We start from the raw sequence: 13,809 nt of genomic DNA on the forward strand, positions 1-13,809 counted from the left end.
TGCTTAGTATGCATTTCTCATCTTGGTCCACTGAAATATGACCCAGGATCCAAGGCCAACTCAAAGGCCACCTCTTGTATAAAGCTTTCTGTGATCCTTCCTTTCCCTTATCACCCTTCTTGTGTCTCTCCTAGTCCTTTCTAACCTTTCTCAAGCCTTTCTCGTAGTTTATTTGTACAACAGTTATTTGTGTAAATGTTTCAATAGATTGCCGTAGTAATAACAGTTCATACTTACGGTGTACTTCATAGTTTAAATAACACTTTCCTCCCAACAATCTGGTCAGGTAGGTAACTACAAGTTATATTATTACCCCAATTTTAAAGATGAAATAGGTTCAGAGAGTTACTTCTTAGTCAATAGTTCTACTATTGGGATCAATTAGGGATTTAAAGCTAGGTAGGGGTCTAGTGGCTAAAGCAAAAGTCTAGAACTATGAGCTGACTGCCTGAGGTCACTCAGGGAGAAAGGGCAGGGGTGAGATGAGAACAAGGCAGGCCTTGAGATTCCAATCCCAGTCCTCTACCTTCCACTCCCAGTTCTCAATCTAGAGCCATATCTTCAGTGCTCTATGCCTTGGTTTCATCATCTGTAAAATGAGATCATTGAGCTGTCCAATCTCTGTGTTTGATTCTGGAATAGACCTAAAAGATCCACTATTCAACTTAAAACAAGGCCCTGTTCAGAGTCACAAATGGAGTCAACAGCAGAAGAGAATTCAAACCCAGATTTTTTCTTTATTACAGAAGCTGTTTGTAAAAATGAATAAATATCCCTCCTTTATTCAAATTGTCACATGTTGAATCTGGTATTCTTTCCACTAAGTCATATTGCTATTTTTATCCCTCCAGGATTTAGTGTTAAGTAATAAATTAAGTAAACAAAGATGTGTTTCAAAAATGGTTTCAAAAATAAATTTGGAGGACAAGAGCTAGGAGTACAAAGTCATTTTTAATGGGAAGTCTAGTTCTCAAAGTTGTTTGTTCTAAATTACTTTGGCTCTGGTAAAGTATATGCCTCTTTTTAGACTATACTCTTTACTAAACTCCTAGATCCCCTTTAGATTAGAAAGATTTATGAGTACAATTCTGAAAAAAATATCTTTTTTCTTTCTTTTTTTTCTTTTCAAAAAATCTAAGCAATTTGAGAAAACAAAGTGAGTTCAGGAGGTGGAAAGTTGGCAGTGATCAGCCAAGGGCAACACCTCAGCCTCACCACTAAAGCCAGTCTCATCTTTCCCTAAACTTTGACTAGATTAGAATTAGGAATGAAATGAGGGCAGGGAAATATTACAGATTACTTCAAATTTCATGTCTGAGAGGTAGAAAGAAACATTCTTAGAGTAGCTGGTTAAAAGAGGAATGAATTATTTCAGAAAGATGATTCTCTAGATTGTTATGTTCCCTCAAACTTGAATATTAGCTTAATATAGATTGGGAAATTTTTGTCTATTATCAGAAAACATTATAAATTAAAACTCCTAAATATTTTTATGAGAGGTGATCAAAGGGAAGATTTCTGTGCTGCACTCTTTCTTTAGTGGATAGAATACCAGCCCCTGGAGTCAGGAAGATCTGAGTTCAAATCCAGCCTCAGACACTTAATAATTACCTAGCTGTGTGACCTTGGGCAAATCACCTAACCCCACTGCCTTGCAAAAATCAAAAGAAAAGAAAATTAAACCCTTTAAAGATACAAAAGTATATAAAAGAAAAATAAGTATCAAATTTTTAAAAGTCCATAGTTTTAGGTTTTCTTATTTGAAACAGAAAATCCTGCTTTTCCCACTTTCCATGGTAGGAAAGGTTAGTTTATGCCAATAATAGACTGTGATTTAAAAGACCGTGGACCTAAAAAGTTCTTTCCTGCCATTTATTATCTTGTGAAGAGATGTCACCAAATTAGTCTGATGTGAAGAGAAAATGCTTCACAAATTTTATTTATATAAATACGCATCTGTATCTCTGTTTCCGCATAGCTATGAATCTCTGTACATACATGTGTAGACATAGATATTTAACTTTACTGGTAGCCTGAAACCCACAGGGAAATTTACCTGATAGTTTCTTCTTGATACAAAGAACTAACAACTGGTCCACCAAACCCAGCATTTACTTCTTTGCCTTTTTCCTCTGGCATCTGAAAGAAAAGGAAAAAACAAGGTATAAAAGCAATGCTTAAGAATATTTCAGAAAATCATTTGGTAAAAAGTAGGAAATATTTTGTCTTTCACAACCTCTAGCAACTACAAGAGTTTTGAGAGTAGTTTCAGAAAGTCATCTCTATCATTTGTTATTCTAGGGCAAATATAATATTGTCTCCTGAAGCTACTAACATGCTATTGACCTTTCAGCAGAGAGTATTTAATTGCAAAATACAGCTTAGGAAGGAAAAGAGTATTATCATTAAACAGGAGTGCATTAAGAAAAACATCTGGTTTTATCATAAGAATAATCTTCAAAAACCCTGAACTAGGCAGCTCAATGGCTCAACAGAAAGAGCAATGGGCCTGGAATCAGAAGGACTGAGTTTAAATTCAGGCTCAGATATTTATTAGTAGTATGTAGTTGTGAGCATCACATAAAAGAATAATTGTAAAGTACTTAGCATAGGTCATAGCAGTAAATGGCATATAAATGGGGGTGGGGCATAGTAGTAGTAGTAGTAGTAATAGTGATATAAAAATTCTGAGTGTAATCATTCTGAAAAACTTTTAAAAATCCAAAAAGAAAGCCAAGTCAAAATTCCAAAGGAAAAATGAAGCAGATTTGCCTGACTACCTGTGCAGAAGAGGTTTCAGAAAACAAAGTTTTAATGCCCTTCAACACAAAGTAAATGAATAGGCTAGTCTTTTAAACAAGATATTAAGCAAGAATTTATGTGCAATGTAAGTTCAATGATGTCAACTTCAGGATCACTAAATCCTGGAAAGACAAAAGTATCATGCTTCAAAAAACTCTAATTCTATTTAGTATTCTAGTTTTCCCACTTATGTAAAATTTTTTAACATTCATTTTTAAAATTTTTGAATTTGACCTCTAGAGAAACATGGAAAGAATTACACAAACTGATGCTGAATGAAGGGAGTAGAATCAAGAGAATATTAACAATAATTTTGTGAGTTGATCAACTCTGATCTATGCAAAAGTGAGTTAAGATAATCCTGGGAGACTTGTTATGGACAATGCCATCTATATCCAGACAAAGAAAAACAAAACAGAACACAAAACAAAATGCAGAATCTGAATGAATACTATGTTCCCTTTTTAAGTTTCTCTCATGTTTTTCCTTCCTATCCCATGGTTTTCTTTCTTTTCCCTTAGTCCTAATTCCTTATACAGAAAATGACTAATATGTAAACTTGCTAAACACAAATGTACATGTACAACATTCACTAGACTGTTCGCCACTGAGGGGAAGGGAGGTGGGAAAGGAGGGTGAAAGTAAATTTAACGTAATTTATAAGCATGCATGCAGATGAATGTTGAAAAACTTTCATAATATGTAATTGGAAAAATAAAATATCTAAAAAAAAAAGTTTGAGTTTCAAATTCTCTCCCCCTCCCCACCTCCTCTACTGAGAAGGCAAACAATTCAATATAAGGTACACATGTGTAATCATGTAAAAGCTTTCCATTGCTGTGAACTGATCCAACTTTTCTGGAGAGCAATTTGGAATTACATCCAAAGGGCAATAAAACTGTACCTACCCTTTGATTCAGCAATACCAACTACCAGGTCTGTATCCCAAAGGGATCAAAAAAAGGGCAAAAGTTTCATAAGTACAAAAATATTTATAGAAGGTCTTTTCATGATGGCAAACAACTGGAAATCAAGGAGATACCCATCAATTGGGGAATGGCTGAAAAAAATTGTGGTACAGGAATGTAATGGAACACTATTGTTCTATAAGAAATCAGAGTGACAGGACTTCTGTAGGCAGAGCGTAAGAATAAAAATGTAATAAACAAAACCAAAGCAGGCAAAATTAGAAGGGAAACAGGAAAATGTAAGGAAGGATTTTAAAGCAAGTTTCCCTTATAAAGAGCAGCTGGGTAGCTCACTGGATGGACTACCAGGTCTGAGATGGAAGAATCACCTTCCTAAGTTCAAATCTGGCCTCAGACACTTATTAACTTTATGAGCTTGGGCAAGTCACTGAGTCCTGTTATTGATAAGGGATGTACATACATATATGTATATAAGCACACACAATCACATATATGGATATATGTACTCTTCTCAAAAAAACATCCTTAGAGATATACATAAAAGATAGCATTTAGAAATAGAAAGATATACAGCAAGCAATTAAAATGGGGCAGCTAGGTGGTGCAGTGGATAGAGCACCAGCCCTGGAGTCAGGAGGACCTGAGTTCAATTTATCTCAGACACTTAATAATTGCCTAGCTGTGTGACCTTGGGCAAGTCACTTAAGCCCACAGTCATACAAAAAAAATTTTGGAATTCAATTTTGGTACAATCATCAAAACAAATAAACACCAAACTGATAAAAATACACAAAAAAGCATTCCATTTCTGAGATAAATATTTTTTAAAACTCACCACCTGTCAGTTTTGCTTTAGAAAGTCTCAGTCTAAAGAAGTAATATTCAAGTTTAATAGAAAATTGTAAAAGAAGAACAAACTCTAAACTGCAGCAATATCTTACTTACACAGCAAACTCAATTACCTATATAGCACAGCCTGGAAGCTAGAGAAAGAGAAAGAAAGCGAGAGAAAGAGAGAAAGAAAAAAAGAGAACAAGCAGAGAAAAGAAAAGAAAAAGAAAACACAAGAGTTTACAAGATATATCAATCTAGAACCAAACATATTTCAATAATCCCTAAGATCATCAAAGTACAAACATTGAGTGATCATGGGATTTAAAGATGGAAGAGAACATAAGAGTTAATCTAAAAAAGAGCTCAATCAGATCAAACTCACTCATTTTACAGATAAGAAACTAGAGGTCCAGAGAAGTTTATGACTTTATACAGACTTCAGAGGAAGTAAATGCAAGAGCCAGAAATACAACCCTGGCTTTCTGACTCCAAATCTAGTACTTATTCCTTTATAGCATCTTCTTTTGGTCAAAATGATGGTCCTAGGTAATTTTTTTCAATTCAATTTATATTTGTAAAATATTTCCAAACAAAATTGGTAAAATTTAAAAGTTTAGTTACTTAAAACTTTCAGTTATCTGAAAATTTCACTTACATGGACACATTGATCCCTGATTATAGTAGATGACATACTGATTTCCTTTTAGATGATCTCATAGGCAAGACTATTTCTTTCATTAGCAACTTTTTTACTTACACACTAAAAAGTAAACTGGATGATTGTGGTGATAACACTGGATCCAAATCAAAGATAACTAGAAATAACCTGCTCTATTTAACAACTTACAGATGATGTAAAGCTTTAACATTTATGAAAAAGCAACTCTACCGCCTAGAATTATGTTTGTTGAGATAAAAGCTGCACAGTACCATTTTCAAATGAGAAAAAGCACTCCTCAGTAAAGCTGTCAAATTGGTCCCAATCTACTTCTACAACATCTGGGTGGGGTTTCAGTTTGTTTCTCTAAAAGGAAATAAAATAATTTTATAGTTTGGCATATTCAAGGTGTGAAGACTAAATTAAAGTCACAAAAAGTATAAGAAATTCTCCTCTCCCTTCCTATCTGTCTCATGACTTGGTTGCACCTAGGGAAGGGAACTCAGGTAGACAATAATTATATTTGACAGCAGCAATTACATGCAAGGCTGGAGATTGGAATACCCTTAATTGGGTGCACCATAATTGGTACCCTCTTTTCTTTTACTACTGAGGATAAGTACTGGTTCATTCACTATCCAGCTCCACCCTGAGTGTAAGTAGTCTAAGCAAAGTGTTATATGTGCTATGTGAGGACACAACAAAAGTGGAAAATGCTCTTTTGATAAGTTTGGCTGATGAAGCATGAAATGGGAACAATACATATGTATTTAGATTTTTGCAAGGCAAATGGGGTTAAGTGGCTTGCCCAAGGCCACACAGCTAGGTAATTATTAAGTGTCTGAGACCAGATTTGAACCCAGGTACTCCTGACTCCAAGGCCAGTGCTTTATCCACTACGCCACCTAACCGCCCCAATGCTTATCATTATAACCCCAAATAGTAACCCCCAATATTTTAAAATAATTATCAAAAATTTGCTCTCTAAAAATCATATAGAATGTCATTAAGAAAAATCAGTGTAGTATTAAAAAGTTCCTTCATGTCAAAAAACCTTTGGAAACCATGATTTGCAATTTTCTTACACCTAAAAACACACAAGGAAAAACAAATGTAAAGGCATACTCATATGATGAAAGAATTTTTATTTTATAATCATCTCTATAATGTCATCTTTAATGACCATTTTTGTACTATGAATAATTATATTAACACCAAAACCATACATTTTAATAGTTCATTATTACTGTGGCTCAAAACAGTTGTTATGGGAAAAAATATTCAGTAAAGGAAACATTTTTAAAGAATAATAACTTACGTTAAATTAGGATTTCATAGTTACAAAGTACTTTATATACATTTGATATTCAAAACAATCACATGAAACAGATAACACAAATATTACTTCTGTTTCACAGATGAAGAAACAAAATCAGAAAGAATAAGTGACCCACTTTCCTGCGGTCATGCAGCTATAGCAGAGCTGGGCCTCAAGTCTAGGCCTAACTCCTGTGCTCTTTTATAAGAGTGGTTTTATAAGACTTGATAATCTATCAAGCTCCCATTAAGCATGAAATAACTAAAGAACAACAACATAAAAAGCAATTAGATGAAATGATGCTAGAGGTAACAGAAGGTTATAATGGAAAGTTCAGTGAATTAGGAACCAAGAAATCTTGGTTCAATTCCTGTTTTAATACTACCTATAATGTTTCATCTTGGGCAAATCATTATTTCCCTAGGGTTCAGGACTCTTCATAAAAACAAGGAAGCTATACTAGATTATTTATCTCTTTAGTTCACTTCTAGGTTTATGACTTCAATGCTAGAAGGGAAGAATTAGGAAGATGATGAAAAAACAGGAAGGGCAATATTAGAAAGGAAGGTAAGGCATTTCAGGATTAAGATTAAAATAATTAAAGGCACAGAAGAAAGAATATGTGTATCATAGTCAAAGTACAGTGAAGATATGATTGGACATGGAAAGCAGAGTTTGATTATGCAAGCCTTGCTACAAAGCACAGATGCAATCCAACAGGAGTTTAAAATAGATATATATTGCATCTCCCCCAAATTACTAAAAAACTAACTTGTTACTAATGCACTTTCACTATAAAAATAGGAAATGAATCACATTGTAAAATGTTTTGTATAATATGTAGTTATATACTTTTAAACTATTTTAATCTAATCTTTTAAATTTTTTAAACTTAATCTTTTAATTTAAATTTTAATTTAAAATTTTTTAAATAATTTAAATATTGTTTAATTTAATCTTTTAAACTAATTTAATCAATTTTAATGATATGAAGGAAAATTCACAGGATTATAAAATTATAGAGTTGGAAAAGACCTCCAAGGCCATCTACTCCCAGTGAAAACTGAAAAAAAAATCCATACTACATAAATAATACTAAAATCCAATTTTAGCATGAAAGACAGGGAACCTATGACCTAGCAAAGCAGTCCATTTCATTTGCTACATCTACTTGCTGGGCTTTTTCTTTCATAAAATCTAATGCATTTCTGCATCTTCTATCTATCACACTACTCTTATTTTTGCCCTCTGAGTCCAAAAAGAACTGGTCTAAATCTCTCTCTTCAGCAAGCAAACCTTTCAAATAACTGAAAATCTCTTCAATTATGTTTTTCAATTATTCTTTGAAAATGTTTCAGTTGCTGAATCATACTTCTTCCCTATGGTAACTATTTTGAGCCAAAGGAATAGAAAAAGTTTAAAATGGAAAGCTGTAATATTAATATAGTTACAAATAGTACAAAAGTCACCCTCTCTGAGACCTCACTAAGCTATGTCCTATTTTCATATAGCATTAATTCATATCACTCCAGATAATAATCTTTCCTACTACATGATCACAATACTAAGTTATAGTTTCACCAGGACAGAAAAGTACTATTATCCTCTTATATAATCATGGAAAACGAAATAAAATGAGTCTATTTTTAAAAAAGGAAAGCTCTTGGGGCATCTAGGTGGTATAGTGGATAGAGCACCAGCCCTGGAGTCAGGAGAACCAGACCTTTAATAAATACCTAGCTATGTGACCCTGAGCAAGTCACTTAATACCATTGTCTTAAAATAAAATTTTTAAAAAATTAAAAAAAGGAAAGTTCTCACTACCCAAAACCTCTGCAACATCAATAATTCCACAATAGAAATGGATATGATTTAAAAGCATTACCATCCTCTTTGCTGCTACACCCTAAGAATCCCAGAGGCCTTTCCATCTAACTTGCGACTGACACCTCCCCTTCAATGCTGTCTCCCCCATTCAAATGTCAGATCCTTGAGGACAGAAGTCATCTTTCTTCCAACTACATCTCAATGCTTTGCAGACAGAAGGTGTTTAATAAATGAATTCTTCCATTCATCCATATCTGTCTTTATTCAAGTCTATACTAATAACAATGCTAAACAATTCAACAACAACTGACAACAAAATCTAAACTCTGAGCTCTTCATTGAAGACTTCCTCTCAAGATGACATCAAACCATTCATTACTCCTGCCATTCAACCAGTCCTAAATCCATCTAATTGTCCTATCCCCCAAAACATGGGGGAGGGGGGAGGGGGGATGATAATAGCATGACACTACTTTATCTAACACTTTAATAAAATTTAGATAAACTACAAACCTGTTTGCCCTCTACTGACTAGTTAGAAATCTTGTCAAAAAAGAAAATAAGACTTGTATGGCAAAATTCATTCTGTTGAAGCTAAGCTAATTCTTTGGAATCACAGTGTCACATTCCTTATCTATTCTAGAATTTTGCCAACAAATTCATTCCAGATCACTAGTCTCTAGTATGCAGATGTCTTTTTCTCTCCATTTGTGAATGTCAGGTCTACATCTGTCCTCTGTTCTCTGCAATCTTTCGAATATCAAGTGGCTTGACCATCCCATCTCCCAATTTTTTAAATTACTTGGACATGTAATTCATCTGCACAAAATAACTTAAATTCATCAAGGACAGCTAGGTACTTTCCTATTTTCTCCCATTAGTAATTTTTGTCATTTCTGACAGTCCCAAGCTCCTTTTCCTTGGCAAAGGACACATAACAGAATTAAGCAGCCACCTCTCTGTGCCTTTTGCCCACTAGACAGTGACCCTACTCCTTTCACAGAGTGATAGCACCTAGGGCAGCCTCTTGGCTTTACCAGTAAAAGAAACTGAGGCCCAAGAGGGGAGGAGACTTTCCTCAGGTCACATAGGACAGAGGCAGAGTTCAAACCCCCTGTTCTTCCTGTTGTACTCTCTTTAAAAACTCAAGGTGACCTTAAGAACCATCTCCTATTACCCTTGGTTTTTCCTCAGTCCCTGGTCCCCAGATCCTCTTGACCGCTGCTACCCTCTTCACACAGTACTGAGTCACACATGTGTGCTCCTCCTGTACCCTGATCTTGCACACCATCATCTCAATGTGTTCCCACCAAGTGTCCCTTCCTCCTTCACTGGACCTAGCCTCTAGAATTTGAGCCCATGGGACCAGCCCACCCTCCTCAGCTCCCTGTGACCTCTGCCTTTTCAGTGTCTGGGTTGAACAGGCTGTTCCTGTTCTCTACCACCAAGTTTGAGAAGGAGAAATGGCTGTTTTCCCAGGGCCCATCAGCTGGGTCCTCCCTGCTCATGAGAATCAGATCCAAGTTCACCTCTCTTTTGCTGGTTCCTCTACCTTCTGAAGATTAACAATATCATAAAGGCAAGTCACCAAGTTCTCTTTCTGACCACTCTGCTGCTGACCAATGGGAGCCACTGCAGATATGTGGGTAACTGAGATGCACCCACCACTGCTCCAGTGTGCCTCTGGGTTCTGGGATCCATCTCCCAATTCTTTATATTCTGCAATGATTCCTCTTTCTCCCTCTAATCATCTTCATCCAAATGTTCCTGACCACATTTTCCCCTATGAATACTGGATTTATTCCTTTGGGGGAGGGGAAGGTAATAAGAATTTGGACATGCTAGACCTTGTGCTAAGCACTTTACAAACATTATCTCCTTTGATCCTCAAAACAATCCTGTAAGGTAGGTACTGTTATTTGTCTGTTCTACAGTTGAGGAAGCTGAAGTAAACAAACTTTAAAAAATACATATAATGGAAGATGGAGGAGTGAAGGCAGAAAATCCCAGAAGCTTTCCCCTAGGCCACTGTAAGCACCTTTAAATTATGACTCTAACCAAATTCCAGAATGGTGGAACTCACAGAAAGACTGGGTGAAACATTTTTCCAGTCCAAGACAACTTAGAAGACCCATGGGAAGGGACTGTTTCACCAGGGTTGAAAAGGGCCACAGCACAACCCAGGTGAGGGAGAACCAGCTCCAGCCATACAGGAAGAGGCCACAGGGGGCACCTGGGTCCTTGGCAGTGGGGACAATTTCCAGACCCTCTCAGCCCAGGGATTGCCAAGGACAACCTGGAAGGTCATCACAAAAACTGCCACACAAGAGTGAACATGGAATCCCAGACAGCACAGCCCTGACCCCTGGGGCCCAGGGAGCCACCCAGCAGCTTCTTCCAGGGCATTCAGCCCACAGATGGTAAGAGGGTCAGGGGAGATTGCAGAGGTCTCTCCGCTATCTTTCAGGCAGGACTCTATGGCTTTGCCCATACTCCAGATCCAAGTCAGTCTGGGCTCCCATACCACCATAGTCTAGTGAGGACCCTCCTCACAATTCCAGCACAGAGGGGAGTACTGATGGTCATCTACAGACTAGAGCACAGGCCAGGAGAGCAACTGGAGCCTCTCATAAGACTTTGGAGGAATTGAGGTCGGAGCGGGGAGGGTGATGGTACCAAAAACCCCCAAAAGCTGAGATAGTGCATCTTCCACCCTGGAAGCAGAGCTCCACCTTAATAAATAGTCAAATCAGGTCATGGGCTGGGAAAATAAGCAAACAAAAGAAAGAGAATCCAGTTAGAGACAATTACTTTGGTCTCATGGAGGATCAAGATACACACTCAAAAGATAACAAAGTCAAAGCTTCTGTATCTAAAGCCTTCAAAAAAAATATGAAGACTACAGAAGAGCTCAAAAAAAGATTTTGAGAATCAAGAAAGGAAGGTAGAGGAAAAATTGGAAAGAGAAATGAGAGTGATATAAGAATATCATGAAAACCAGTTTGGTGAAGAAATCACAAAAAAATACTTAAGAAAATAACATGTCAAAAAAAAGTTTAGGTCATATGAAAAAAGTAGTCCAAAGGTCCACCTTAAAAAAAGCAGAATTGGTCAGATGGAAAAGGAAATACAAAATCCCTCTGAAAAAAATGATTCCTTCAAATGTAGAATGGAGCTATGGGAAGTGGATAATTTTGTGAGAAATCAAGAAATAATAAAAAAAATCAAAAGAATGAAAAACTAGACGATGTCAAATATCTCACTGAGAAAACAATTGACCTGGAAAACAGATCCAGAAGAGATAATTTAAAAATTATTGGGCTACTTGAAAGTCATGATCAAGATTCTAGGTTTCATTTTTCTAGAAATAATCCAGGAAAATTGCCCTGATATCCTAGAAGCAAAGGGTAAAACAGAAATTGAGGAAATCCACCAATCTCCTTCTGATAAAGATCAAAATAAAAACCCCAGGAATATTAATAACCAAATTCCAGAACTCCTAATTAATGGAGAAAATATTACAAGCAGCTAGAAAGAAAGACTTCAAATACTGTGAAGCTGCAAGTCAGGTTTACACAGGATTTGGCAGCATCTACATTAAGGGCTCATAGGGCTTGGAATATGACATTCCAGAAGGCAAAAGAGCTTGGATTACAACTGAGAATCAATTACCCAGCAAAGCTGAACATCATCCTTCAGAGGAAAAGATGGATTTTTAATGAAACAGAGGACTTTCAAACTTTCCTTTTGAAATGACCAGAGTTGAATAGAAAGTTTGATCTTCAAATGCAGGACTCAGGTGAAACATAGAGAGGATGGACGGGAAGGGCAAATTATGAGTGATTTAATGATGTTGAACTGTTTGTATTCCTGTATGGAAAGATACTATAACTCATTTGAACCTTCTCATTTATTAGGGCAGTTAGAAGAAGCACATATAGATAGACAGATAGATAGATAGATAGATAGATAGATATAGATATAGATATATAGAGATATATAGACAAGGCATAGGAGGGAGCTGAATATGAAAGTATGGTACATTATAAAGATGGAGTTAATCGGAGAGAAAGGAATGTACTGGGAAAAAGAGAAAAGAGAAAAAATGGGTTGTTTCATGTAAAAGAGACAAGAAAAAGCTTTTACTATGAAGTAGAAAGGGGGGGTGTAGAAGGATGGAGTAGAGGGGGAATAAATGAGCCTTCAGTCTCATCAGAAGTAGCTCAGAGAAGAAATAACATACACACTTAATAGGGTATAGAAATCTATCTTACCCTAGAGCAGGGTTGTCCATTTATTCTATTCTCTCTCTTCTTTTACCCTGTCCCTCCTCAAAAGTATGTTCCTTCTGACTACCTTCTCCCACAATCCTTCCCTCTCTTCTAGATCTTTGTGGGAGATGGGGGGATTATATTTACTTTCATAACAAGGCTACTGAAGTAATGTGAAAATAAATTTAAGACAAAAAAATACATATAATGAAAAAATAGATTGAGAAAATTACACACATTCCATTTTTAACAGTAAAATAAGCCATTTTAAACATCTGTCCTATTGGCAGGCAGAAACAAGATGGCAAAAGGAAAAGAGCCTCTCTTAGGTGTTCCCTATAATATTTCAAAAATCATAAAACAACGACTCTAACTAAATTTTTGAAAGACAGGTCCCACAGAAAGATCAATGAGGCAATTCTCCAGCCCAAGCTAACCTGGAAAATAGTGGAAAGGATCGACTCTACGGGGTTAGAGGGGTGGCTGCCAGAGTGAAGGAACTTCAGACTCCTGGAGGCAGCCCCAGGGTGCCTGGGAGCCGGGGCTCCTGGCAGATGGGGCAGTTTCCTGAGCTACACCCCAGGGAGCACTAGGCACAACTTGGAAGATCAGCTGGGCTGGGGGAAGGGGTGAGGTATCTGCCAGAGCAAGCCCTGTGAAGCCTAACCCTCAGGGCACTCAGCGAGCAGCAGAACTGGGAAATGGAAGCAGGTAGAGCCAGTAAGCAGGAGCCCCTAGGCAACTGAGCCTTAAGTGCTCAGCATACCCAAGGAAGAGGAGTGGAGAGAGACTTCTGAGGTCTGTCTTTTGTACCCAGAACAGGACACTGGAGCTCTGACCATATTCAGATCCTGATCACAGTCTAGGCCCCCCATAAAACAGCAAGGCCCCCCCACCTCAGCCCATGGCAGAGGGGTAAGCTTGTGGTCATTCACAGACCAGGAGGGAAGACAGAGCTTCACACAGAGATCCTTGTGGGGGGGGGGGTATCCCAATAATAATCAAAAGCTTAGGAAGCACCCCAAAACCAGGCACAGGTTGGGGAAATGAGTAAACAGAGAAAAAAAGAACACCATTGAGAAATACATTGTCTATGATCACAAGAAGGATCAAAATAGTCAATCTGAAGATGAAGTACAAGCTCCTGCGCATTTAAAGACTGCAAGAAAA

At 37.0% G+C, this 13,809-nt stretch overlaps 1 protein-coding gene across 1 annotated transcript in view; it reads right to left on the reverse strand.

Annotated features, from left to right (window-relative positions):
• Positions 1–13,809, reverse strand: part of ACBD6 (acyl-CoA binding domain containing 6) — a 214,548-nt gene that overhangs the window by 162,163 nt on the left and 38,576 nt on the right. Inside the window, exon 4 of the mRNA XM_074222170.1 lies at positions 2,057–2,139. Coding sequence (XP_074078271.1) covers positions 2,057–2,139 — 83 coding nt within the window. The remainder of the gene's footprint in view (positions 1–2,056; positions 2,140–13,809) is intronic.

The sequence above is a fragment of the Macrotis lagotis genome, chromosome 2, assembly GCF_037893015.1.
Source record: "Macrotis lagotis isolate mMagLag1 chromosome 2, bilby.v1.9.chrom.fasta, whole genome shotgun sequence".
Taxonomy (NCBI): Eukaryota; Metazoa; Chordata; class Mammalia; order Peramelemorphia; family Peramelidae; genus Macrotis; species Macrotis lagotis.